Source organism: Hipposideros armiger, unplaced genomic scaffold, assembly GCF_001890085.2.
Source record: "Hipposideros armiger isolate ML-2016 unplaced genomic scaffold, ASM189008v1 scaffold_17, whole genome shotgun sequence".
NCBI lineage: Eukaryota > Metazoa > Chordata > Mammalia > Chiroptera > Hipposideridae > Hipposideros > Hipposideros armiger.
The window spans coordinates 4,387,868-4,410,091 of NW_017731367.1; the positions used below are offsets into that span (position 1 = coordinate 4,387,868).

Below are 22,224 nucleotides of genomic sequence, written 5' to 3' on the forward strand. Positions count from 1 at the left end.
CCTGCTGCCCCCACCCCAGGGCAGGAGATGGGGCTGCCCCACACAGCTGAGCGCCATGCCACTTACTACATATTGTGATAGGCACACGGGAGATTTACACGCCCAGATATCAGAAACACTCAAATATTCAGCTTCACTTAACAACTGTGTGTTCATCAGCTGAGGCTGCCCTAACAGGGCTCCACAGACTGGAGGACTTCACAACAAGCATTTGTTTTCTCACAGTTGGGGAGCCGGAAGTCTGAGAGCAAGGTGAGGGCCAGGTCACCCTCTCCTGAGGCCTCTCTGCTTAGGTCGCTGACGGCCGTCTTCTCCCTGTGTCCTCACGTGTCCTTTCCTCTGTGTGTGCCTCCCTGGGGGCCCTTCCTCTTAGAAGGACACCAGTCCTGTTGGATCGGGGCCCCACCCATATGGCCTCATTTCACCTTAATTGCCTCTCTGAAGGCCCCACCTCCAAATACAGTCATCATATTCTAAAGTATTGAGGGTGAGGACTCCAGTATATGGATTTGGGGGGACACAGTTAGCTCCATAACTGTCTTATGCTAACTTTCCCCCCCACATTGGCTAAAAGTTCCTTCGATTGCCACGCCCCATGCTGACAAGATTCCCAAACACTGTGGTGGGAGTGGAGGCCAGTCCACCCTTTTTCAAGAGCAAGAAGCTCAAAAGAGCGCGTGCGATTTAACCCAGAATGCTCCCTTCTCCTCCTCCCTTAATAATCAGAGATCCTGAGAAAGATTCGATGTGGGGGTGCATGTCACAGCACTGTTTGTACCAGTGACAGATTTTTATTTTTTTAAGATTTTATTGGGGAATTGCGGGGAGAGGAACAGACAGGTAGACAAATTGCTGTTTTTGTTCTTCAGTCTAGTTGTGGAGGTCGTTGCTTCACTGGCCCATGTTGGTATTGTGATCATTGCGCTCTTCCCGGGTGAGGCAGTCGGTCGCCGGTCACTGGTCGGCCGCTCACAGCGGCTCCCAGTAGCTCACACCGGCTACCAGCTGCTCACGCTGGCTGCTGGCTACACACAGTAGCACATGGCAACCCACTGCCACAGGGGCTGCAGCCTACGCCACCGTCGCCCGCGACTCACGGCAGCCCAGCTCCAGGTTGAGCTGTTGTTCAGCATCTTATCTGTAGAGGGCAGTGTCACTGGCCCTCATATGTGGGATCCGAACGGCAGTCCTGCTGCTTAGAACTGGAGTCCCAAGCGAGCTCTTAACCAGCTGAGCCACTCAGCTGGCCCTGTACCAGTGACAGTTTTAAACAAAATGTGTAGCAATGGAGGACAGAGTCCCCGGATTATGTCCATGAAATTGTGTACATTCCTCAATTATGCACTTCTGCATTTAGACTAGAGGGAAGGACACTGCACTGTGAACCAAGATTAGCTGTGAACAGCGAGATTATTGGATGTGTCTTGTGCCCCGATGTCTGAGCTGTGTACTTCCTACAATGACAATGAATCGCCTCTGAGATCAAAAGAAGTGATCGTTTTTTTGTATTTACAATTGGAAGGTCAAAATAGAAATAGCGAGACCAGAGTTCTTGGTCCGTTTCTGTCGCACAAAGGAGGGCCTGTCAGCTGCAGAAAGCACATTCTTTCCTTAGAAGAACGCAGCGCAGGGCCAGCTTGTGGCACGGACGCTGGACACTTAGTCCCCACCCAGTCCAGCTGCAGTGGGTCCCCCGCAGCAGTGTCCCTCCCCCGTCACGGTGTCGCTAACGTGTCTGTGTTGCCTCGGCAGTACGGCGTGGACGTCATGGCCCGCGATGCCCACGGGAACACGGCGCTGGCCTACGCCCGACAGGCCGCCAGCCAGGAGTGCATCGACGTGCTGCTGCAGTACGGCTGCCCCGACGAGCGCTTCGTGCTCATGGCCACCCCCAACCTGTCGCGGAAGAACAATAACCGGAACAACAGCAGCGGGAGGGTGCCCACCATCATCTGAGGGGCATCTGCGCCCTCCGGCCCGACACCCCGGGCGACCCAGCCGCCAGCATCCTCTCTCGGAAGTGACGACACGTGAGTCCCGCCACGTCCCCTCACTCTCCCCTGGCGGTCACCTGCCACTCCACCTGCCACCCACCCTCCCTCCCTCCACCCAGCGGAATCACAAAACCTGGACAGTCCTCAAGGGCCGAAGAGGAGGCCAGCCGACTGCAAGATCGGTTTGTTTGTTTTTTTCCATAAACTCCCCGAATCGACAAATAGGAGCGCCCGACGGGCCTTGGTTGGTTGACGATAGCACACGGCGGCTCGGGACCCAGGTCCTGGTGGCCTGTAGACAGAGCATGGCACAAGGGACAAGGGACAAGGGACAAGGCACGGGGACGAGCGGGGGAGGGGAGGCAGGCGTGAGGAGAGGGGAAACTCTCCTTAGCTGGCAGTTAAGCACATCAGTACATTTCACCTCTACCAAACGCAACGCTTGGATTCCGTCTCTTCTCCGAGGAGCTTGACGGCATAAATCAGAAGCAAGCAGAGTTTGTCAGGTTTGAAGCCCCTATGATGGTATGTGTCAAATCAGTTGGAGCTAATCTGTCCAGGGAGAATACTGGCTTCATTACACTTGTATAGTTGAGTTCTTCCAGCATTACCGCTGTTTAATAGAACATGATTAGTCATCACCGGGAAGAAAGCATATTAGCTGTGGAGGTAGTCACGCGGCACGCTCCGGTGATTGCCACAATGTGATTGCAATACTCGGAGAAGCATCGTATCATCCCAGACATGCTCTCCCAGGCCCTCGGAGCCTCCTTTCTAAATTCACTGTCATAATTTAGTATCTGTTTAATTTTTCAGTCCAAAGAGAGGAAATCCGTTGCTGAGTCTTATTTGACTGCAGTCTCCTTTGCAAAAACAAAGAGGGAAAAAATAAATAACAACTCAGAAATTCGAAAGGAGATCACGAATTCAACTAACAATACCATTTCGAGTGCATTTAGTAACCTAAGTAAATGCCTAAAAGGCTGTGTTCCCCCCCGTCCCCCGAACGTGAGAGATGTTTTGTGTCCTTCTGCCCAGGCGGACGTGTTGGGTGTCAGGCACTCCGGGGCCGCGTTGCCCGAGTCACACACACAGGCTTCTGTATCATGTGTGTAGATGTGTGGAAATCTATTTGAATAAAAGAAGCATAAATATGCATTGATTTTTGTACAGACAAATGGCACCTCTGTTAATTTATAAATTGAACTGGATGTGAACTAATAATGTACAGCTAGTTGAGATAAGAGGGTTACAGATCAGTGTACATGGAAAATATTCACAGCGGTAAACACTCCCATTAATGTGATATACAGCTTTTAAAAAGGAGCACATCAGAATACGATGGTGGTACAATTTGCTTATTAATATCAAGAAAGAAAGAAAGAAGACACTGCAGCATGTTAGCGGGGGAAAGAGGCGTGTGGTTTCTGGCCATTGAGAGTATGGCTTAGACCTGACACCGCTTTGGGCGAGGGAGGACCAGGCTCCGGCGAGGCCAGGCGTCATTTCCCGAGTACTGGACCTGGCCGCTTGGCCAAGGTAGATGGCGACTGCCGCCGGCGGTTCTGTGGCCCAGACTGTCCCAGGAGAATCCCTAAGACTTCCTTGGTGGCCAGGCTCTCCATTTTAGTATGTCACCTGATTTGCCATCGTCATGGTATTAGCCCACTTCATTCAGCCACCCCCAGCGTGGTGGCCAACATATTAAACCGAATCAAGACACCGCAGGCTCAAAAGGAAAGGGGGTGGCTGTGCCTAGAGTCCTTTGGCAGAGTGGCGGGGGCAGGGGTTGTCACAGGGAAGCACAGTGCTGGGCTAATGGAGCACAGGAGCACAGGGCCACATTCTCCCGGCAGCTTCCGGGAGTTCCTGGCTCTCGTATATTAAACCTTCTGTTTTGTAAGAATTTTTCCTCTTCTTTCCCTTTCACTAAAAAATAAAATAATAATAATAATTAAAAAAAAGTAGGTGGGAAAAAATAAAGCTTTTCACAGGATTTAGATGTAGGTCAGTGTTTCATGGACATTTCTAACCTTCATTCAGCTCAGTGGCACTTGGTGGCTCCCAGGAGTCACAGGGACGGAAGCCGCAGCTGGAGAACCTTGACAACAGGTCCGTAACCCTCCACCCGGTTTTTTATTCTGTGTGTCATCACTGTGTAGTTATTTTAAATGTGAATAGGGGGTAAAAACGTCAGTGCCTATTTTTGAAGAAGCATTACTGTTCTAAGCCAGCTAGACGCATCGCTCCACACAGACTCGATGTGGGGAGCACAGAGGCAGTAGAAATGAAATTCTTAAGTTATTTCATTGTAGTGAATTCCCACTATAGGAATGCTTTACCATAGCGGAGCCTTCTTTTGAAAAGAAGCTAACTTCCTTGTGAGGCTTCTCTTTGGGATGTATATGAGTGTGTACATATGATTGTATGTGTTTATAATATAGTATTTTCCCAAATGGCTTCTTTTTTCACGTAGCCTTTCATGGCCTGGATGCTAGATATTTTTTCCCCCTCCCTCCAGCCCAGGGACTTCGCTGACTCCTCCTTAGAAAACTCGACCCTTCTCTTAGCGCTGACCGGCCCCAGCGGGCAGCCTGCTTCCTTGGGTTTGGGCACCAGAGGAGAGGCGGTGGTGGGTTTCAGGGCTTTTCTTTTCAAGTAAAGGTGACTGGCAGCTAGTCCGTTTGTATCTCGGTGTCAGACTAGAAGCCCTTCTCTCTCATCTTAAGGCTTTACTAACACGGAGGCTGGAGAAGCGAGGACACAGGGCCAGGGTTAGAAATCACCAGTTTGCGAAAGGGGTCGAGTTCTCGTTGTTTCTTTCCGTGTAAGTTCTATGATGTGACAGCGACATGAGAAGCCACCACTGCAGAACCCACTTACCCTTTCTGTTCAGAATTAGCATCTGCCCTTGGAGGAGAAACCACCCATTGGGGAAGGCACGTGATGAACAGGCAGGAGGGTAGAGGCTGTTCCCTTGGTGACCTGGACATATTGTGACCTCGCTGGGTTCCTTCTGTGGCCAAGAAAACCCTGAGGAGAAAGGAGTCTTGATTCTGACCCCACATGATCGGGCCTTGAGTACTGGGGGGGACAGAGGGCTTACCAAGCCCACGGCCCCGGGGGTGGCCCCTGGTCCCTTCCGTCTCCTGTCCCAGGAGATGAGCCACTCGAGGGTGAGCAAGTGACCTAGTCTTGAGTCTTGGGTCCCACAAGCAGGCGCAGTGTCCTACCTTCCCGTAAGCACACACCAAGTGTAGTTACCCTAGAAAGCAAGTGCAGGCAGCAGGGTGCTTGCTGATCACAGGGCTCGCAGGTGCCGGAGAGGGCACCTCTTACTGCCTGACTCGGGGCTGAAACCCCTGAAGTGGCACCTTCTCTGCAGGGCCGTGAGTCCGGACGGTGGCCGTCCCAGCACCAGTGCAGGGCCTCGGGGTTCCTTCCGCCCCCTCCTCTGAGGTGCCGTCCAGCCTGAGGAGGTCTGCCTAGACCCAGACTCTACCGCCCAGCGTAGGCACCGGTCCTTCGCAGTTTGGAGAGACCTGCACATCCTCCACATTGGCGAAGGAGCTGTCACTGACTTCATTAGGGCAAAACACGTCTAACAAGAAAGCCAGCCCAGGGGCCACACAGACCAGGGTCACCTGGCTTTGTTGTCCCACCTGTGCAGCCTTGGGCAAGCATCCAGCTTCTCGGACTCTTTCCTTACCTGTGACACTAGGGTGATATTTCAGAGCAGTGTCATCAGTGCCAGCCCAATGCCCTGCCAGGAGCTAGGAGCTCCAGAAGTGGGCGTGATTGCTCAGAACAGGAACATGGACAGGACCAGATCCAGACCACGTGCCTGAGAAGCTGGCCCTGCGCTGGCAGCACGCCCTCCAGCCCGTGCGCTGGGGAGTCGGCGATGGCCTCTGTGCCAGCCCCCCTCCATTTGAGCCCCTGCTCCTCCTCTGCTTAGCCTGTTGGTGCTCTGAGGGCCCCTACCCCCAGAGCCCCTCCTAAAAGGGATAAGCCCAAACTGCCCAATTACCATCTCGTCAGCTCCATTTAACCAAAACTTCCCCTCCATCTTTTTCATCGGAGATTGATTCTCCAGAGGCAGAGAAAGGGTTGGGTCTCGCCTCATGCCATTCACTCAGGTTGCCTTAGGCCCAAGATGACCACTTGTCTCTCCTACAGCGGGTTGTGTTGGCGCAGACAGGCCTGCCCCCATTCAGATGCCACCTCCAGGCACCGAGAGGCTGCAGTGACACAAGTATTGGTCCTCGTTTCCATGGTTTCTGCCCACTTCCTTTAAAAGTCAGAGCTTGCTGGAAGGACCCTGGGTGGCAGAATGTGTCTCTAGGCTCTCCTGCCCGTCTCTCTGCCTTTTTCTCTCCCTCATCAGTTACACGGTTAGACGGTGAGCATCCACTCGCTGGAGCTAGCTGTCTTCCCTTCCAGGGGACCTTGAAGTTGTCTTGTGCCTGCACTTGGTGATCACATCTTCCCCCTCGAGACTGACCGTCAGGTCCTGCCCAAGCCCCCACCTGAGCAGTGCTCATGGGTGACTTGGGTTCCCCGTGGCTCCAACTCTGCCAACCCTTCCTCCTTGCATTTAAAATGTTCTGGAAATGACGGGGAAATCCATATTTCTACCTAGGGAGGTTCTGAAACCTTGCAACAATATAGATCCTCTAAGAGTGAGTAAGAAGAGTCTCAAAAACTTCTGAAAAGGCGAAGATAATTGGAAAGCAGATCTGTTACCCTGGTGGGCTGCCTCCCTTCCCCCACAAACCCACAAGGTCAGCACAACTGTTCTAGAACTCCCCTGGAGGGTATTTATGTCCTTCAAGCAAACAAATTGAAAAGCAGTCAAGAAAGAATCCAAATAGAAATGTGCTGAAGATACACATCTTTCTTTCCCAGGAAACAGAATTTATTTCTGACCGCCTCCTCGCACGTGGGTTTCACACGCTGTAAAGCCCCGTCTCCGAGTGAGTTTTACCCTTGTACTTCACCCAGGAGTTAAATAAGGGCCTTAGGCATCAAGACGTGCGTTTTTCCCTCTTAGCCGTTGTGGACGTGTTTTTTTACATTCCCAGGTGGCTTTCTTCAGGAAGCCCAGTGGTCAGTGGGTCCTGGTGTGGGCCTCACCCCTGTGCGGCCAGGCCAGGGTCCCCAGGTGTGCTGCTGCGTGGGCAGGGGTCACTCCCCACCAGGCCTGCTGAGGGGCGGGGTCTGCCCTGCCCCACCCGTGCGTCCTTTGTCACTCAGGCATCTAAGTGGGGCGGCCTTTCAGTCAGTTGCTTTCCCGTTATGCAGGAGAGAGAAGGGGCGGGTTAGCCACTTGGGGTGAATGCACGCAGCCCTCAGACTTCTCCTTCCATCACTGCCTGGAAGCCCAGATGCCACAACATCCGTGATTAGAGAGAAACAGCGCCACTCAGGGTCGGGACGCCCCTGTCGGGCCCCTTACCTCTCACCTCACGAGGAAGAAGGACCAGGGAACGACTTCGGCGTTAATACTTCAGAAACACAGATATCCTGCCCCTTAGAGAAGACATGCTGTTCTTAAATAGATTCCCTAAACAATATCCACGGATTCCCTGTTTAGTTTTGGAAGTCTGCTGCTTTTTTTTTCCAGTTTGGGTTTTTCAGTTTGGGTCCAAGTTGAAATTAGAGAACATCTCATCAGTAGGAGAGTCTGTAAAACCAAAAAGTCTGTTTTTAATCTGTGACTGTAAAAACTCCCAGGTTCTAGAAGTATTTCCGTTTCCCCGGTGTGGCAAACACCCTCCCCAAGCAAGGGTTCCGCGACTGTAAGTTTGACAACCTCTCCTTGCCGCATTTCAGTTGCGAGGGGCTGGTTTTGCTGTCAGGCGGCAGCGTTTGGCTCTGGGTCTTCACCTGGTGGCTAGAAGGCCCTTGTCTGAGGCCCTCAGCCCTTCTGAAGGGTTGTGGTGCTGGGAGGTGGGCAGGGTCGGGCAGCGTGCCCCGCAGAGCCCGCTGTGGCTCTGAAAGCTGCAGGTGTTCGGATGTGAGCGCCCCTGGTTACTTGGACAGACAGGCTCCGGCTTCTAGCCAGGTGACACCGTGCTGGCAGCCACTTGATGTGTGTGAGGCTTTCGTGCGTGTGCTAGATGCCAGCTCAGGGCTGATTTTTTATGTTGGCATCTGTCTAGAAGGACTCCAAGGGTGGTGACAAGCCATATGAGAGTGACACGCCCTTTAGGACTGAGTAGACTTCAGTGTCAGTGGGAAGGGACTGCATGACCTTTGTCCCGAGAGGCAGGCAGGTGAAAGAAAGGAACGACTGTTGGCAAACCTTCCAATGGAACAAGCCCCTTAATACCCCAGATGTCGGGACAGTGGCCCCCAAGTCAGATTATGCCTTCATCTCCCAGTGACAGGCAGCGTCCACATAGGCCTGGGAAGCTAAGGACTGAGCTGGCTGGAAAACTTGTGAGTGGAGACCTCACCCCAAGCCCTGGAAGCCCGCCGGGTGAGGGGCTGCTACGTAAAAGTGCAGACGTGTTGGGCTGAATGAGCACGTCGGGGACCTTGCGCTCCCGGTGTAGCCCCAGGACTAGGCTCCCGAGCGAGCAGCTCCTGCAAAGACGTGCCCGGCCCGGCCCGGCCTGTGCGGAGTCCTCGGGGGAACCGGCCATCCTGCGTGGGCCCTGCGGGGCGGGAGGTCAGAGGATCGGCCACGGCCGGGGCCTTAGCTGCCGCTGCCCACGCGAGCACCGAGCACGCAGCGCCCCGCAGCCCCACCCTGGGGTCCCCGCAGCTTTCTCCCCACGGCAGATGCCGGCGCACACGCGGCCTGACAGGCGTGGGGCCGCTCCGTGGCGGCCGTGCAGTGGGCGTTCGCACGTCCTGACGCTACCGTGGAAAGGATGCTTTCTGCGGACCTCGGAAAGCATCGCGGTCTCCCTCCTCCCGCACCTGGGTGTTTGCGTCTAAAATGTATCAAATTCTGGAGGTTGCTGCGCCCGCGGGGGCCTGAGCGCCTGCGCGCGGGGGCGGGTGTGGCGGGGGGTCCAGGGGGGGTCCAGGGCACGTGACCAGAGGCTCGCTGCTGAGCCCGGAGGGAACCCGCGGACGAGCCGGCTGCGCCCCGCTGGCCACGAGGACGTCCGGGAAGGGCCTCCTGCCCCAGACAGCCCCCGTCCTGCCCACGACTCCGAATGGGGTTCCCATCCAGCCGCAGGGAGTGTTTCCGAGAGGGGCCCCCGGAGCTAGGCAGGGGCGATGACCAAGAGGCGTTCATTTCCAGGAGGGAGCCGGGAAGGCCGGGCCTGGGCCCCTCACAGCACACTTTTCTCTTTCTGTAAATAGCGATGTATAGAAGATGGACCAGCAGCCTGGGGTTATCAGAGACGGGTTGGTTTTCTGTTTTGTTTTGGTTTTTTGGTTGTTTTTATATTACCTCATTCAGCAAGTTTATGTTTCACAATGACTCAATGATGCTTTATTTATATTGTTTGTACTGTAATTAAAACCATTGACAGACATTTCACTTTGCTTGTTATTTCATATGATCTTGTTTTGATTAAATATGCCAGTTTGTATTTCCCTGCCTGGGGATTTTTTGTGTGTCAGCTGTACAGTATTCTAAGGGGGAAAATGAAGAAAAAGAAAAATGTGTAAAGTAATGGGAGAGAGGTGCCCAGAGTGTAGAGGCCTCTTTCTAATAAAGAACTGAAACTATGTCTGCACCGTTTCCACGGAGGCTTTTGTTGGGGGTTTTCTGGGGGGCGGGGGTCACTTGTCGCGAGAATTGGGTTTGTTCCAGGCAAGCTAAACGCGAGAGAAGAGGGGCTTCACTGCTTATGGAAGGGGTTGTGCGAGACCCCAGGCAGCCCCCTGATGAGGGACGTGGCTCACACGCACGGCTCTCAGGGCACAAGGGAAAAGATAAGGCGTGTCTTGTCCAGTTTCGTCGTTTATAAGAAACTCTGAGAGGCCGTGGTTTCCCCAGCCTGGGGGTTGGGTGGACCCGGGAGTTCCAGATGCTTCTGATGTATCTTTGCAGTCAGCCACACTGCCTCAGCCGTGGGGTGAGGACTCAGTGGGTGGCTAGGAAATAAGCCATGGAAGGATGCTATTATGAATACTATTTATATTGATATTATTTAACTTTCTCATGCAAAATATATATCTTTCCCCCCCAAAATTAGAAAAGTATAAAGCAGGTAAAAACCCACTCAAAGTGCCCACCCAGACCTCCGTGTGATCAGCGATTTGAACACCTTCCGGACGCTTCTCCCGGGAGATCAGCAGATCCCTCTGCTTTTGGCCCCACTCTCCCACGTCAGTAGATACAGAGCCACGTGATTTCATGACACGTCAATATTTACGTCTTCTGTTGAGATTTTCCCATGATGGGGAGCCTACACACCAGGGACTGGATATGATGCCACACCGGGTGGCAGCATCCCACCCAGCCAGGCAGTCACAGGACCCCCGCGACATGGTCACTCCACACCCAGCAGGCCAAGTGCCAAATGTTACAAGGGTTACTCGTCCTCCAGGACATAAGCAGCAGGACAAAGAAAGCGCTTTAGGAAGAGCTGGCTCCATTTGAACACATGTTGCCTATCTATTTGGTAACATTTACGAAACGGTGGCTTAAATAAGGTAGAGTTGTTCCCTCACATGAGAAGACACCGGAGGTCGGCAGGCCAGGGCTGGCATGGGCAGTTCCAGAAAGCTATCCAGGCCCAGCCTGCGCCCGACCAGACCATCTGCTCAACCATCGTTTCATGGGTGCTTGTTACCTCCTGGCACCCACAGAGGGCTGTTCCACCTCCAGCAGCTGCTTAGACGAGAAGAAGCCACTGAGGGGGTCATTCGGGGCTGCAAGGGCATCTGGGAAATGCGGCTGTGCGGGGGGGGGGGGGGGGGGAGTCTGGAGGTAAGGGAGAGGGTAAGAGTGGGTGTTGACTAGGTAACACATGGGTCGCCTGTCCAGCCCTTGGTTCCCCAACTTTCAAACACACCCTCTGTCAACACACACAACTCTTGCTCGGAGACATGCCCAGTGGGCAGGCTGCCCAGTCCTAGAAGATCACAGCTGCTCTGGCCCCCGAGCGGAGATCTGACTCCCTCACCTTTCCAAGCCACAGTCCTGGAACCCAGTGCCCTGGGAAGCTCTGTTAGGTCGTAGGGTAAGAGAAGCAAGCCTGCAAGTTTAGTTTTATAATCCAGGGTTTTTAAAGTGAACAGACGCAGTGCTGGCCCGGCCACGATGGAACTGTCGCGAACATGCCATTATCGGAAACTAAAAGCGTTTCTGCAAAGCGATACAGAATTGTGTCCCAAGTTGTGCGAATCCTCCGGCCCAGGAATCCAGGGTCCAGACACGTCTTCACCCCAGTACGGGCTCCGTAAGCGTGTTGATTACATGGATGAATTCAATGCCTGGGAATCGGGCCATGGAGTGATTTGAAACTTATACATTTGCCTGAAAAGGTGTTCATGACTATAGTGTTTATAATAACAAAATATGGAGAACAAACTCAAGAGTCCAACAGTGGGGAGATGGTTAAGTAAATGACTCTACATCCATACAGGGGAAGATTAGTCATTTCAAATGGTGTTTACCACATGGGGAAATGATACAGTGTAAGGAAAAAGTTAGGGTACAGAGCGTATGTAAGACTGATCTCTATTAAATAAAGATAGTTTTGTCCTCACTTCATATTCAGGGAAAGAAATCCACAATGTTAGCTGTGCCGTCTCTCTGGGCAGTTGCAGTTCTGGGTGGTTTACTCCTTCCTTTACCCTTTACCGTCCACCTCTTCTCCATAACCATGTATTTTTAAAAAATTACTTTGAGGTCCATATTAAAGCTCACAGTTAGCCGCTGACTTCGAAGAAAGTAGTTGGGTTTTTCGTTAAAACATTTTTCACTCATACTAAAAATGGAGACATGATTGGTTAATTGATTAATAAACGACTGAAACAAATTGATTAAAAATTGGGAAGGGTTCAGGTGAGGAGCAAACTAGTTTACAGAGCCTGAAAGAACAAAGTTCAAACAGACCCCTCACAGAGCGGGGAACCACCCGGAAGGCCAGGCCAGCCCCCCTCACCCCCCCCTGCTCTCCCACAGGACCCCGGCTGCCGCCCTGCCAGCTCATCCCCTCCAAACCCTCATCTCGCAGCCGACAGTCTCCTGAGATCTGCTCTTGCTGTTCCGCCTGGAACCCCTTCCCAGCTCCCCACTGTGCTGACCGGAAGTCCACTGTCCCAGGGTTTGCTTGCTCTGCTCTCCCACCCCACTCGCCTGCCTCCCTTGGCCCTGGGCCGCCCCAGCTCCAGCCACGCCCCAGCATCCTGGACTCTTTCCTGCTCTGGGCTTCTGTCCACCTTTTTCTTCCCCTGGGAAGACCCCAGTTGGTGGCTAGCGCCTCCTCCTTGGATAGAACGCGGTCCCCTCCTCCCCCGGCCTCCCCGCCTCACCCCAGCCCAGCGAGGCCCCTCCCCTTCAGGCTCCCTGACCTTCACTGGGCGTTTCTGTCTGAGGTACCCCACCCCTTCCCTCACCTCGCTTGGGTTCCATGGCCCTGGGTCACCCCCAGAGCCCCAGAGTGAGCCCAAATGTGCACCGAATGAAGGAGTACAGGCAAAAAGGAGCGCGCTCAGGCCCACCAGTGGCCTTGCTCTGCCTCTGCCTGGGGCACTTGGGTGCTGAGGGTCGGGTTGCACTAGTTGTTTTCTTTGGGTGGTTCTGCTTTTCAGGAAACCAAACCTCGCTGTAACTGTGACAGGGCTGAGAGGGAAGAATGGTCTGGAGGAATGTCACCAGGTGAGCACCCAGGGTGCCACTTCCTGCCAGGCCTGTCACATCCCCCCAGCCGTCCTAAGCACTTTGGTGGAACCTCAGTCGTGGCCAGTGTTCTAGGGCCGGGATCTGCTTGTTGGTGTGCAGGCTCTCTCGGGCCCCCCTCACGGGAGTCCCCAGCCACAGGGTCCCCTGGTGCACCCTGCCCTGCCCCCACCTGCAGGTAAGTGGGGGCACTCGAGGTCACCAGCGGTTGTGTGGGAACAAAGGCCTCCCAGTGCTCACCAGCAGCGGGACTTCCACCGGCCCCAGCGTGTCCTGAGAAGCTGCTAAGCCACAATTTATCATCGCTCAAGTCCGGTAAGGCGCCTAATTGGCCCATAAATGTGGTCCGATAACCGCACCTGACACCCAAAGACACTGCAGGCAATTAGCACTTATTTATTTGCATGTGGTATTGACCAATCGCTAGCTACACTCACTTTCAAGATCTGTTTATTTTCAAAGCTGGAGGAAAAAGACTCATTTACTGCAACTGCAAGGGTACACTACTGACACCCACACTCCACACACACATCGCATACCCCCCACACACACACACACACACCAAAACACATACACACACACACTAGCGGGGAAGATGGGAACTTAGCAGTGCACTGCTCCTGGCCAATGAATTCAGTGATTAATTTGTGTGCAGGGCCCTCTCTTGTGAAATGCTGAATGGCTCAGGCACCTGAGTGGCTGCTCCTGCACGTGCTATCTGTCCCGGTGACTTTGACCCGGCAGGCGGGTAGGGGACTTCGAGTGTATAGTGGCCCAGGACCTGTGCCCTGGTTGTGTGGGCTTTCGAAATGCACAGAGACCTGCCCACTTTCCTTCCTTCCACTCTGGTCACCTTGGCTTTACCAAACCACGCTCCCTGAAAATATGGTGTTGCCTGCAAGCCGAGTTTTCCAAGGAGCTGCGGCTGTGGCTTCGCCAGCACCTGAGCCGTGTGGTGAGGAAAATGTAATATTACCTTTTAGCAACATGAGGTCATGCTCATGGCCAGAGCCATGGACTCGGTTGTTTAGGGTGCCGACTGTGGACAGCCTGGGTCCCCTAGATTCTCTGAGTGCCCCGCTGTAAATGGCTGTGATGAGAGCACTCACCTTGGAGGGCTGTGAAGGTTAAATGAGTTAATACATGGAAAGAACTTAGTGCTTCGTCCTTAATGAGCTCACAGTATTAAAAATCATCATTATCACAGAAAATCTGAAACACCCAAATAACACGATACATAGCATTAAGATCCCCCTAACTCACATGCAAGCAGTAAACATTTGTAGGCGACAGAAAGGTGTTTATAAAGTAGAGTGAGCGTGTGCAAAGAGCAAGTTAAGCCGCATGTATGCCATAAATCCTATTTTGGCAGGAAAATTCATACACAGGATTATAATGTTTATATGTACATGCAGAGAAGCGCCCCAAAAAAACACAAAGCAAGCGTTAGCAGGCATGCTGTCTCAGATTAATCTTGATTCTAACTTGTTCTCTGCTTATTTGAATTTTCTGATTCAACTGAACATGTATTACTCCTATAACTTTTTTTTTTTTGAGGGGGAACAGTGTGTTTTTCTAGGATCCCTCAGCTCCAAGTCAAGTAGTCATTGCAATCTGGTTGTGGAGGCCGCAACTCAGTGGCCCATATGGGGATCGAACCGGCAACCTTGGTGTTGTGAGCCCTACACTCTAACCAACTGAGCTAACCAGCTGCCCCCTCCTATAACTATTTTTAAGATGAGGAAAGAAAGTGAATGATCAAATACCAGTCCCCCAGAGATAGGCACTCTTACCATTTGAACATGCGTGCTTTCAGCCTTTTAAAAAATATACATGTATTAAATAACATTCTTCATACTATTTTGTAGCCTAGTCTTCCCTTTAAATGTTTGTTTGGAAATTTTTCAAGCCTACAGAGAAGTTGAAGAATAGAATATTTTAGTGACCACTCAGGGATGCCTCATTTATATTCACCAGTTGTTAACATTTTAACATATCGGTGATCTCTAGATAGATAGATTAGGTGATGGATGGATGGATGGATGGAGGATGATAGATGATAGATAGATAGATAGATAGATAGATAGATAGATAGATAGATAGATAGATAGATAGATAGATGATAGATAGATAGATGATAGATAGATAATAGATGATGGATAGATGATAGATAATAAATAGATGATAGATATAGATGAGAGAAAGAATGATATAGATGGATGGAGATGGGTACATAGATAGATGATAGATAGATAATAGATAGATTGATAGATAGATAGAGCACACACATACACACTCACACTATGCTGAACCATTTGAAAGTAAATAACCAGCATCATGATTTTTCACCCTTAAATAAATAAGCACAAGGACTTTCTCTGTCGTAACTACAAGACCATTATCACTCCCAAGATAGTTACTATGGATGTGATATAATATGCAGTCCATATTCAAATCTCCTCAATTGTCCCAATAATGTCTTTTATAGCTGATTTTCCTCTCATCCAAGATCCAATCAATAATCACACAGAGCCCTTAATTGTCATGATAACCGACTTCTTTAAACTTAAATGAGCATGAACAACTTTTCATGTAAAAAAAAAATAGCTAATATGATTTAAACACTCACCAGCCAGGAATGAGGCTGCTGGCTTTCCAGCACTTCACCAATATGGTGCTAACATTTTATTTTATTCCAATTTGAAAAGCAAAAATAGGATCTTTTAGTTGCTCTGCATTTTAACACTATTGGAGTAGAAATTTTTTATGCTTAATGACAATTTGCATTTTATTGTGGTTACCCTTCCATGTTTTTTGCTTGCTTTTCTTTTGGAGTACTGCACCTTTTTCTTAATGAGGTGTGGACTTAGAAGGCATTTACCCTTTACATATCACATGTTATAAAATTTGTCTCATTGTTTCATTTCCTTTTTAATTTTATGATTTTTTGATGTACAGGATTGTAACACTGGCATCAAATCAGTTTACCTTTATCATTCTTGCCCACAGTGCCATGCTCAGCAAGTCTTTTTTCACCCGAGGTTACACAAAACTCAGCTCCTCTCCTTGTACATGTCTATTATTTTATGGCACTTTGTTACATTGAAACTTTTCACTCGTCTTCCGATTGTGAAAATTTTAGTTTTTCCAAAGAGGCAACTTATCATACCAACTCGGTTAAACAATAGGATGTAAGTCCTTTTTAATGTATGACACAACTTAGGAAATATCCATATAATAGACTAATACTGGCATTCAAAAGAACAAATTAGACTATACGTACTGATACGGGACGGTGTCCATGATATGCTGTCAAGTAAAAAATTCAAGTGGCAGAGTAGTGTATAGACATGCAGCATGTGATCCCAAAGCCAAGGTCATGTGTGTGTGTGTGTGTGTGTGAGTGTGTGTGTGTGAGAGTGTGTGAGTGTGTGTGTGGTGTGTGTGTGTGTGTGAGTGTGAGTGTGTATGTGTGTGTGAGAGTGTGTAAGTCTGTGTATGTGTGAGTGTATGTGTGTGAGTGTGTGTGGGGGGGGGTGTGTGAGTGTGTGAATGTATGTATGTGTGTTTGTGAGAGTGTGTGTGAGTGTGTGTATATGTTTACACAAAAAACATACTCTAGCATCTTTCTTGGTCTCCTCTGCTGGCTGCCTGTCCTCTTTTGACTTTCAGATGTTGGAAGCCCCAGAACTCAGTCCTCCACCTGTTAGATTCTCTGCCCCCTGGGCCTTCCTGAATGATCTCATCTAGGCCCAGGGCTTTCAGTTTTGCCCTTGACTTCCAAATGTATATCTCTGGCCTTGCCTCTCCCCTGAGTTCTAGACTCTTAAGTCCATTGCTGAATAGGTACAGTAATACCTTGGTTTGCAAGCATAATTCATTCCGGAAACAAACTACTCGTATTGCAAGACATCACTTGCTTACCACGTTAAAATGTATTAGAAATGTTTGCTCATCTTGTGGAACAGTCGCAAACCAAGTTACTCGCAATCCAAGGCTTTTCTGTATTTGGATGTTACATAGTTAGGAATGCTTTTGGCTGCCAATAACAGAATACTCAAGTAACAGGCTTAAGCATTAAAGACATTTGACTGTATCACAGATCAAAATATTTAGAGGCAGATAGTCCAGGGCTGGTGCTGTGGCTCCACAGTGTTATTTTTTTTTAAACTAAGTTTCTTTTATGCTGTTCCACTATTGTTAGCAAGCCACCTCAAAGTGAAAATATGGCTGCCGTAGCTCCAGATATCACATTCCTGTCTGTGGGAACCTACCTAAGGCCATGCAGCTTGTATGAAAAAGCAAAGCTAGAGTTTGAGGCCTGAGCACCCATGAAATGTGATGGCTACGTCCCTAGGTGAGTGATCTGAGCTCTGCCTGTGGGGGCGTGCATGTGTGCACACGTGCTAAATTTCAACCTGACCCAGCAAGAGATGAACAGCTCAAGGGAAGCATGCCATGAAAGTCAGGAAGAAATCAATATGCACATGATCAACACTACGATCTGCTATTATAGTGGAGGGGCTAGCCAGTGCAATAAGACAAGAAAGAAAAGAGGGATGAATATCGGGGGAGGAGAGGCAAAGCCCACGTGAAATGTCAATTGTGTGCTGATAACACCACCATTAAACAGCTAGAAATTTTCATGTAAAAAACCCCCTCCCATTTATAATAGCAACCAATATTTTTAAATACCTAGGAATAAACCTATGTAAGGTATGCATGAGGCCTATATTAAAAAACTCTAAATATTTATGGAAGGATGGCAAGGTCCTGCATGACAAGACTCAGTATTGTAAAGCCCTTACCCTCCTCTCATAGCCTGTAAATATAGTGCATGTGCCATCAAAATTCCAAAAGGAGTTTTCAAAATAACTGGAAGAGATTCTGGAATTAGCTAAGAAAAAAATTGAAAATGAAGAAGCTACCATACCAGATACCAAAATAATCACAGAAATTAAAGAGATAATGGTGTTAGAGTGGAAAAGTATCCAATAGACCAGTTACATCTAGGTTCTAAAAAATAGACCGTAGATATATGGGTATTGAGAATACGATAAAAGAAGCAGTCCACATCAGTGGAAAAAATAAAATAATAAATGGGGCAAGTATGCCTAGTTTCTTACCCCACCATATGCAAAGCGAAATTCCAAATAGATTAAAGTAAAACATAGAAACAAAGTACAAAAACACTAGAAAAAACATGGAATGTTTTTAGAATCCTGGGCTGGAGAAGGCTTGCCTTGTCAAGATATAAAAACCAAAAGCTTAGGAAAATGGACAGATTTGACTACATTAAAATGTAACACTATTATACAACAAAATACATTGTTTTTCTTTTCTTAGAGGTTTCCTTCCCACCCAGCACTTTAATCACCAATAGGAAATAACAGAGGATAGAGGAACAAAAAACACTTTGACAAATGTAGTCAACAAGGCATTCTACAAGAATATTCGCCTGAAGTCCTAGAAAAAGTCAATGTCATAAAAAGGTGTATTATTCTAGAACAAGAGAGACTAAAATTCATAATAACCAAATGCAATTTATGAACCTTGATTGAGTGCTGGTTTTTCAAAAGCTATCAAATGTGAGACAATTGAGGAAATCTAGATTTGGAGTGGATGTCGGATGCTACTGGAGAACTAATGTTAATTTGGTGGGTGACCAAATTAGAATAATGTAGCAAATGTCTGTATTCTCAGAAGACACATGAAGGATTTAGAGTGATTCAACAATAAGTAATAATAAAATATTAACAACTGGAGAATGTAGACAAAGGATAGATAAGTGATTACTTGCTATTCTTTCATGCTTCCCATATGTTAGAAAACTTGGAAAATAAAAATTTGGGAATATATTTAATTAGACACAATGTGACAATAGAATGGGATTTCTGTAAGCTGTGAACGTGAATGATAAAACCCACCATCCCATCTTGAGAACTAGGAAATCACCAGGGCCCCTTGGGTGTTTCTTCCACAGAAGGCAACCATTATCTTGGATTTTGTGTTAATTATTCCCTTGCTTTTTGAAAAACAGGTTAGCCACATACCACCTTGGTTTTGCTTGTTTCTGAGCTTTATAAAACTGGAGTCATATTCTTTTTCACGTGACAGATGTCCCTAGGTTTGTCCATGTTGTGTGTCACTGTAGTTCATCTATTGGTACAGTTCCCGAGTGTGACTATCACAATGTAGTCACTTTTCCCCTCTCTCTCGACTCGAGTTTCCAGTCTTTGCTGTCACCAACTAGGCTCCCAAGGATCTCCTCGTTGCCTTTTCCACACACGTGTTCAAGAGTTTCTCTAGGTCCGTGTTCTTCCAACTTCCCCCTCGTGCACTCTCTAACAGAATTCAAAAACTCTATCCTCTTGCATCTTTCAAAGTTGAAATCTCAATTGTTTTATTATAACTTTAAGAATTGAAGAGGATATAATTTTGACACATTATAAATATTAACATTTTAAAATAAAATAATTACAGTATCTTTTAATTTTTAAAGATAAAGTAGTTTTGTTTCATTGTATTCCAAATGCACTATACTTAGCGTCATTCCTATTTTATAAGAAATTTTGGGCCAGCCGAGTGGCTCCGTTAGTTAACAGCACAAGCTCTTAGCAGTAAGGTTGCCGGTTTGACACCCGTATGGGATGGTGGGCTGTGCCCCCTTCCGGCCCCCCCAACCCCCCCCCAACACACACACACACACAACTAAGAGTGAACACAGACCTTGAGCTGAGCAGCCACTGGGCAACCAGATGGCTCAGTGTGCAACAAGGTTGCTGGTTCGACTCCTGCATGGGATGGTGGACTACGCCCTCCCAACCCCCACCTCGCAACTAGATTGAAAGAGGCGACTGGACTTGGAGCTGAGCTGCACCCTCCACAACTAAGATTGAAGGACAACTTGACTTGGAGCTGATGGGTCCTGGAAAAACACAGTGTTCCCCAACACTGTTCCCCTCCCCAAGTCCCCCAAAAAAATCTAAAAAAAAAACCCAGAAATTTTGTCAATGACAGAAAGCAGTACAAGGCCTAATCTGATGGTTAATGGCTATTAAATACATTATTATTTGCCTCACTTCACAGATAGCTCCTAGAACTCTTCAAGTTACAGCATTATAAAAAATGTGTCCAGTGGCACACAAACTGCATGGCAGTTCAGCATATCCATCACCATCCTGTTTAAAACCACAGGAGCGGGCTGCTCAGCACTCAGAAATCTTACATGGCTCCATTTTTCTCCCCTTGAACTTGTACTTTTATTCCGTTTTATCCTAGTACATGTATCCTTAAAGGTCACTTATTGATCACCCTGTTCTATTTCTCGGCGATACAAAAATGTATATAACATGGATTTTTCATTTCCTTTAACTTCTGGTGACCTTATTTCTCTGTTAAACATTATTTTTAACGACGTACCAGCTGATAACTAGATTAGTTCCTCTTCCATGTCACAGAAAACAATGAATTGGAAAAGATTCATTAGATGGTCGTTAGTCATCCACTTTTTCAACCTTGATGCCAGTATTCTCATTTTACCTTTGTCTGACAGGCTAGAATAGCTTTTACAACCTGGGACGAGGCACCAAAGAGCGGGTTTGGATGTGGAGAAGGGAAAATGGAAGAAGGGTAACTTGTGAAAGGAGAAAATGTAGAAAGGAGGACATTTGGAAGTTTGTCTGAACAGGTTCCCTTCAAACCATCAGTTTTCTCATTACTCCAGGGGAAGTCTCTGACGCGCCCCCATTTGAGACCTCCGTTCTAGAATCCACACCGAAAAGTAAACTTGCTGCGTGGCAGGATATGCCCGTGTTTGGCTTCACAATGTCACCGGCAAACTGTTTTCCAACTCGGTTGTTCAAATTTACATTCCCACCGACTGTGTAGGCGAGTTCCCACTACTCCGCGTCTCCGCTTCCGCGTGGCATAGTCAGATTTTACAGTTGTTCCCAACCTGCTGGATGCAAAATGGTGGTTCGTTGTGGCTTGAATTAAATTTCTCTGATGGCAAATGACATTGAGCATAGGTTCCTAGATTTACTTGTCAATCAGGTTTCTCATTGATGAAATGCCTGCTCATAGATTTTTTCCCCATTTTATTTTATTTTATTTGCTGATTAATTTCTTTTTCTTTTTCACCAGTAACAGCTCTTTTATTGTTCTTTATACCAAATCCTTGCAAAGATTTTCTTATAGTTTGTGGCTTTCTGCCGTGCTCTCATTTGTTGAAAGGTGCATTTTGCTATCTGTTGAAGAAATCCTTTCCCTTAGAAAAAAAATATTCTTCTACATTTGCTTCTAAGGATTTTTAAATTTTGTCTTATACATCAGCATCTTTAATCTATTTAGAATGCACGTGTGTGTGTGGGGGGGGTGGAGTGAGGGAAGCACCCAGTTTCATTTTTTCTAGAGACATAACTGCTTCAGCACTATTTATTGAGAACTCTGTGATAAATCAAGTTTACATATGTGCACGGGGTATGTGCATTGGGCTTTCAGTTCTGTTTTGCTATTCCATTTGTCTATTCCCATGTCAATACTGCACTGCCTTAATCATCAGAACCTTGTGAGGCTTAATATCTCGTAGGGTACAGCCCTCACCTTATTTCCTTCTTCACGTACGTCATGGTTGTGCTTAACCCAAGTTCTTCAAAAATCCTCATGGGGTTTTGAATGAATCTTCTAAACCATTTCAGGGTAATTGACACATTTATGACATTCACTCTTTCTATCCGTAGCCATGGTGTCTCTCTGTATTCTGATGCTCTTTAATGTCTCGCAAGAAAATTTCATAGTGTTTCCTAAGGACCTTATATTTTTGTTGTTCTTAACTATATCTTTCATAGTTATGCTTTCATTTTCCCCTTGTCATCCTTATGTCTTTTATTTGTTTTTCTTATCTTACTGCTTTGGTTAGGGCCTATAGCTACAATGCTGAATAAAGGTAGGAATAATGGTTATCCCGTTCATTTTGTGTAGTAAGGTGTACTGTCTATTGCTCAGCGAATTTCAAGTAGACTGAAAGAAGGGTGTTGCCCCGCCTCCTGAGCGTGGGTCCCTGTTTCTTACTCTCAGCTGCCTCCTCAGCCCCTCGGAGACCGTCTGGCTCACAGCGGCTGCTCTCTCATTATTCATGGAATGGACGTACTTCCTCCAGCCATGGGCGAGCGTCCACCCCACTGTACCATAGTGTCTGGTCTTACAAGTCGTGTATATTATAAATTTTTGTATTATTTTTGTATTAAATTTAATTATATTAAATTGTTATGTTATTTTTATATTATAGACTTTACTAACTTGAAGTGCTTTAAATTTTGGCTTTAATTTGCATCTCTTTGAACAATTCTGTATGTTTATTAGACATTAAAGAAGTACGCATGCACTCATCTGCTCTAACCCCACCAATCA

General features: G+C 48.0%; 1 protein-coding gene across 1 annotated transcript in view; it reads left to right on the forward strand.

Moving 5' to 3' along the window:
• AGAP1 (ArfGAP with GTPase domain, ankyrin repeat and PH domain 1) overlaps positions 1–9,702 on the forward strand; it is a 625,487-nt gene extending 615,785 nt beyond the window's left edge. Inside the window, exon 16 of the mRNA XM_019628311.1 lies at positions 1,753–9,702. Coding sequence (XP_019483856.1) covers positions 1,753–1,956 — 204 coding nt within the window. The 3' untranslated portion in view covers positions 1,957–9,702. The remainder of the gene's footprint in view (positions 1–1,752) is intronic.
• The last annotated feature ends 12,522 nt before the right edge of the window (positions 9,703–22,224 follow it).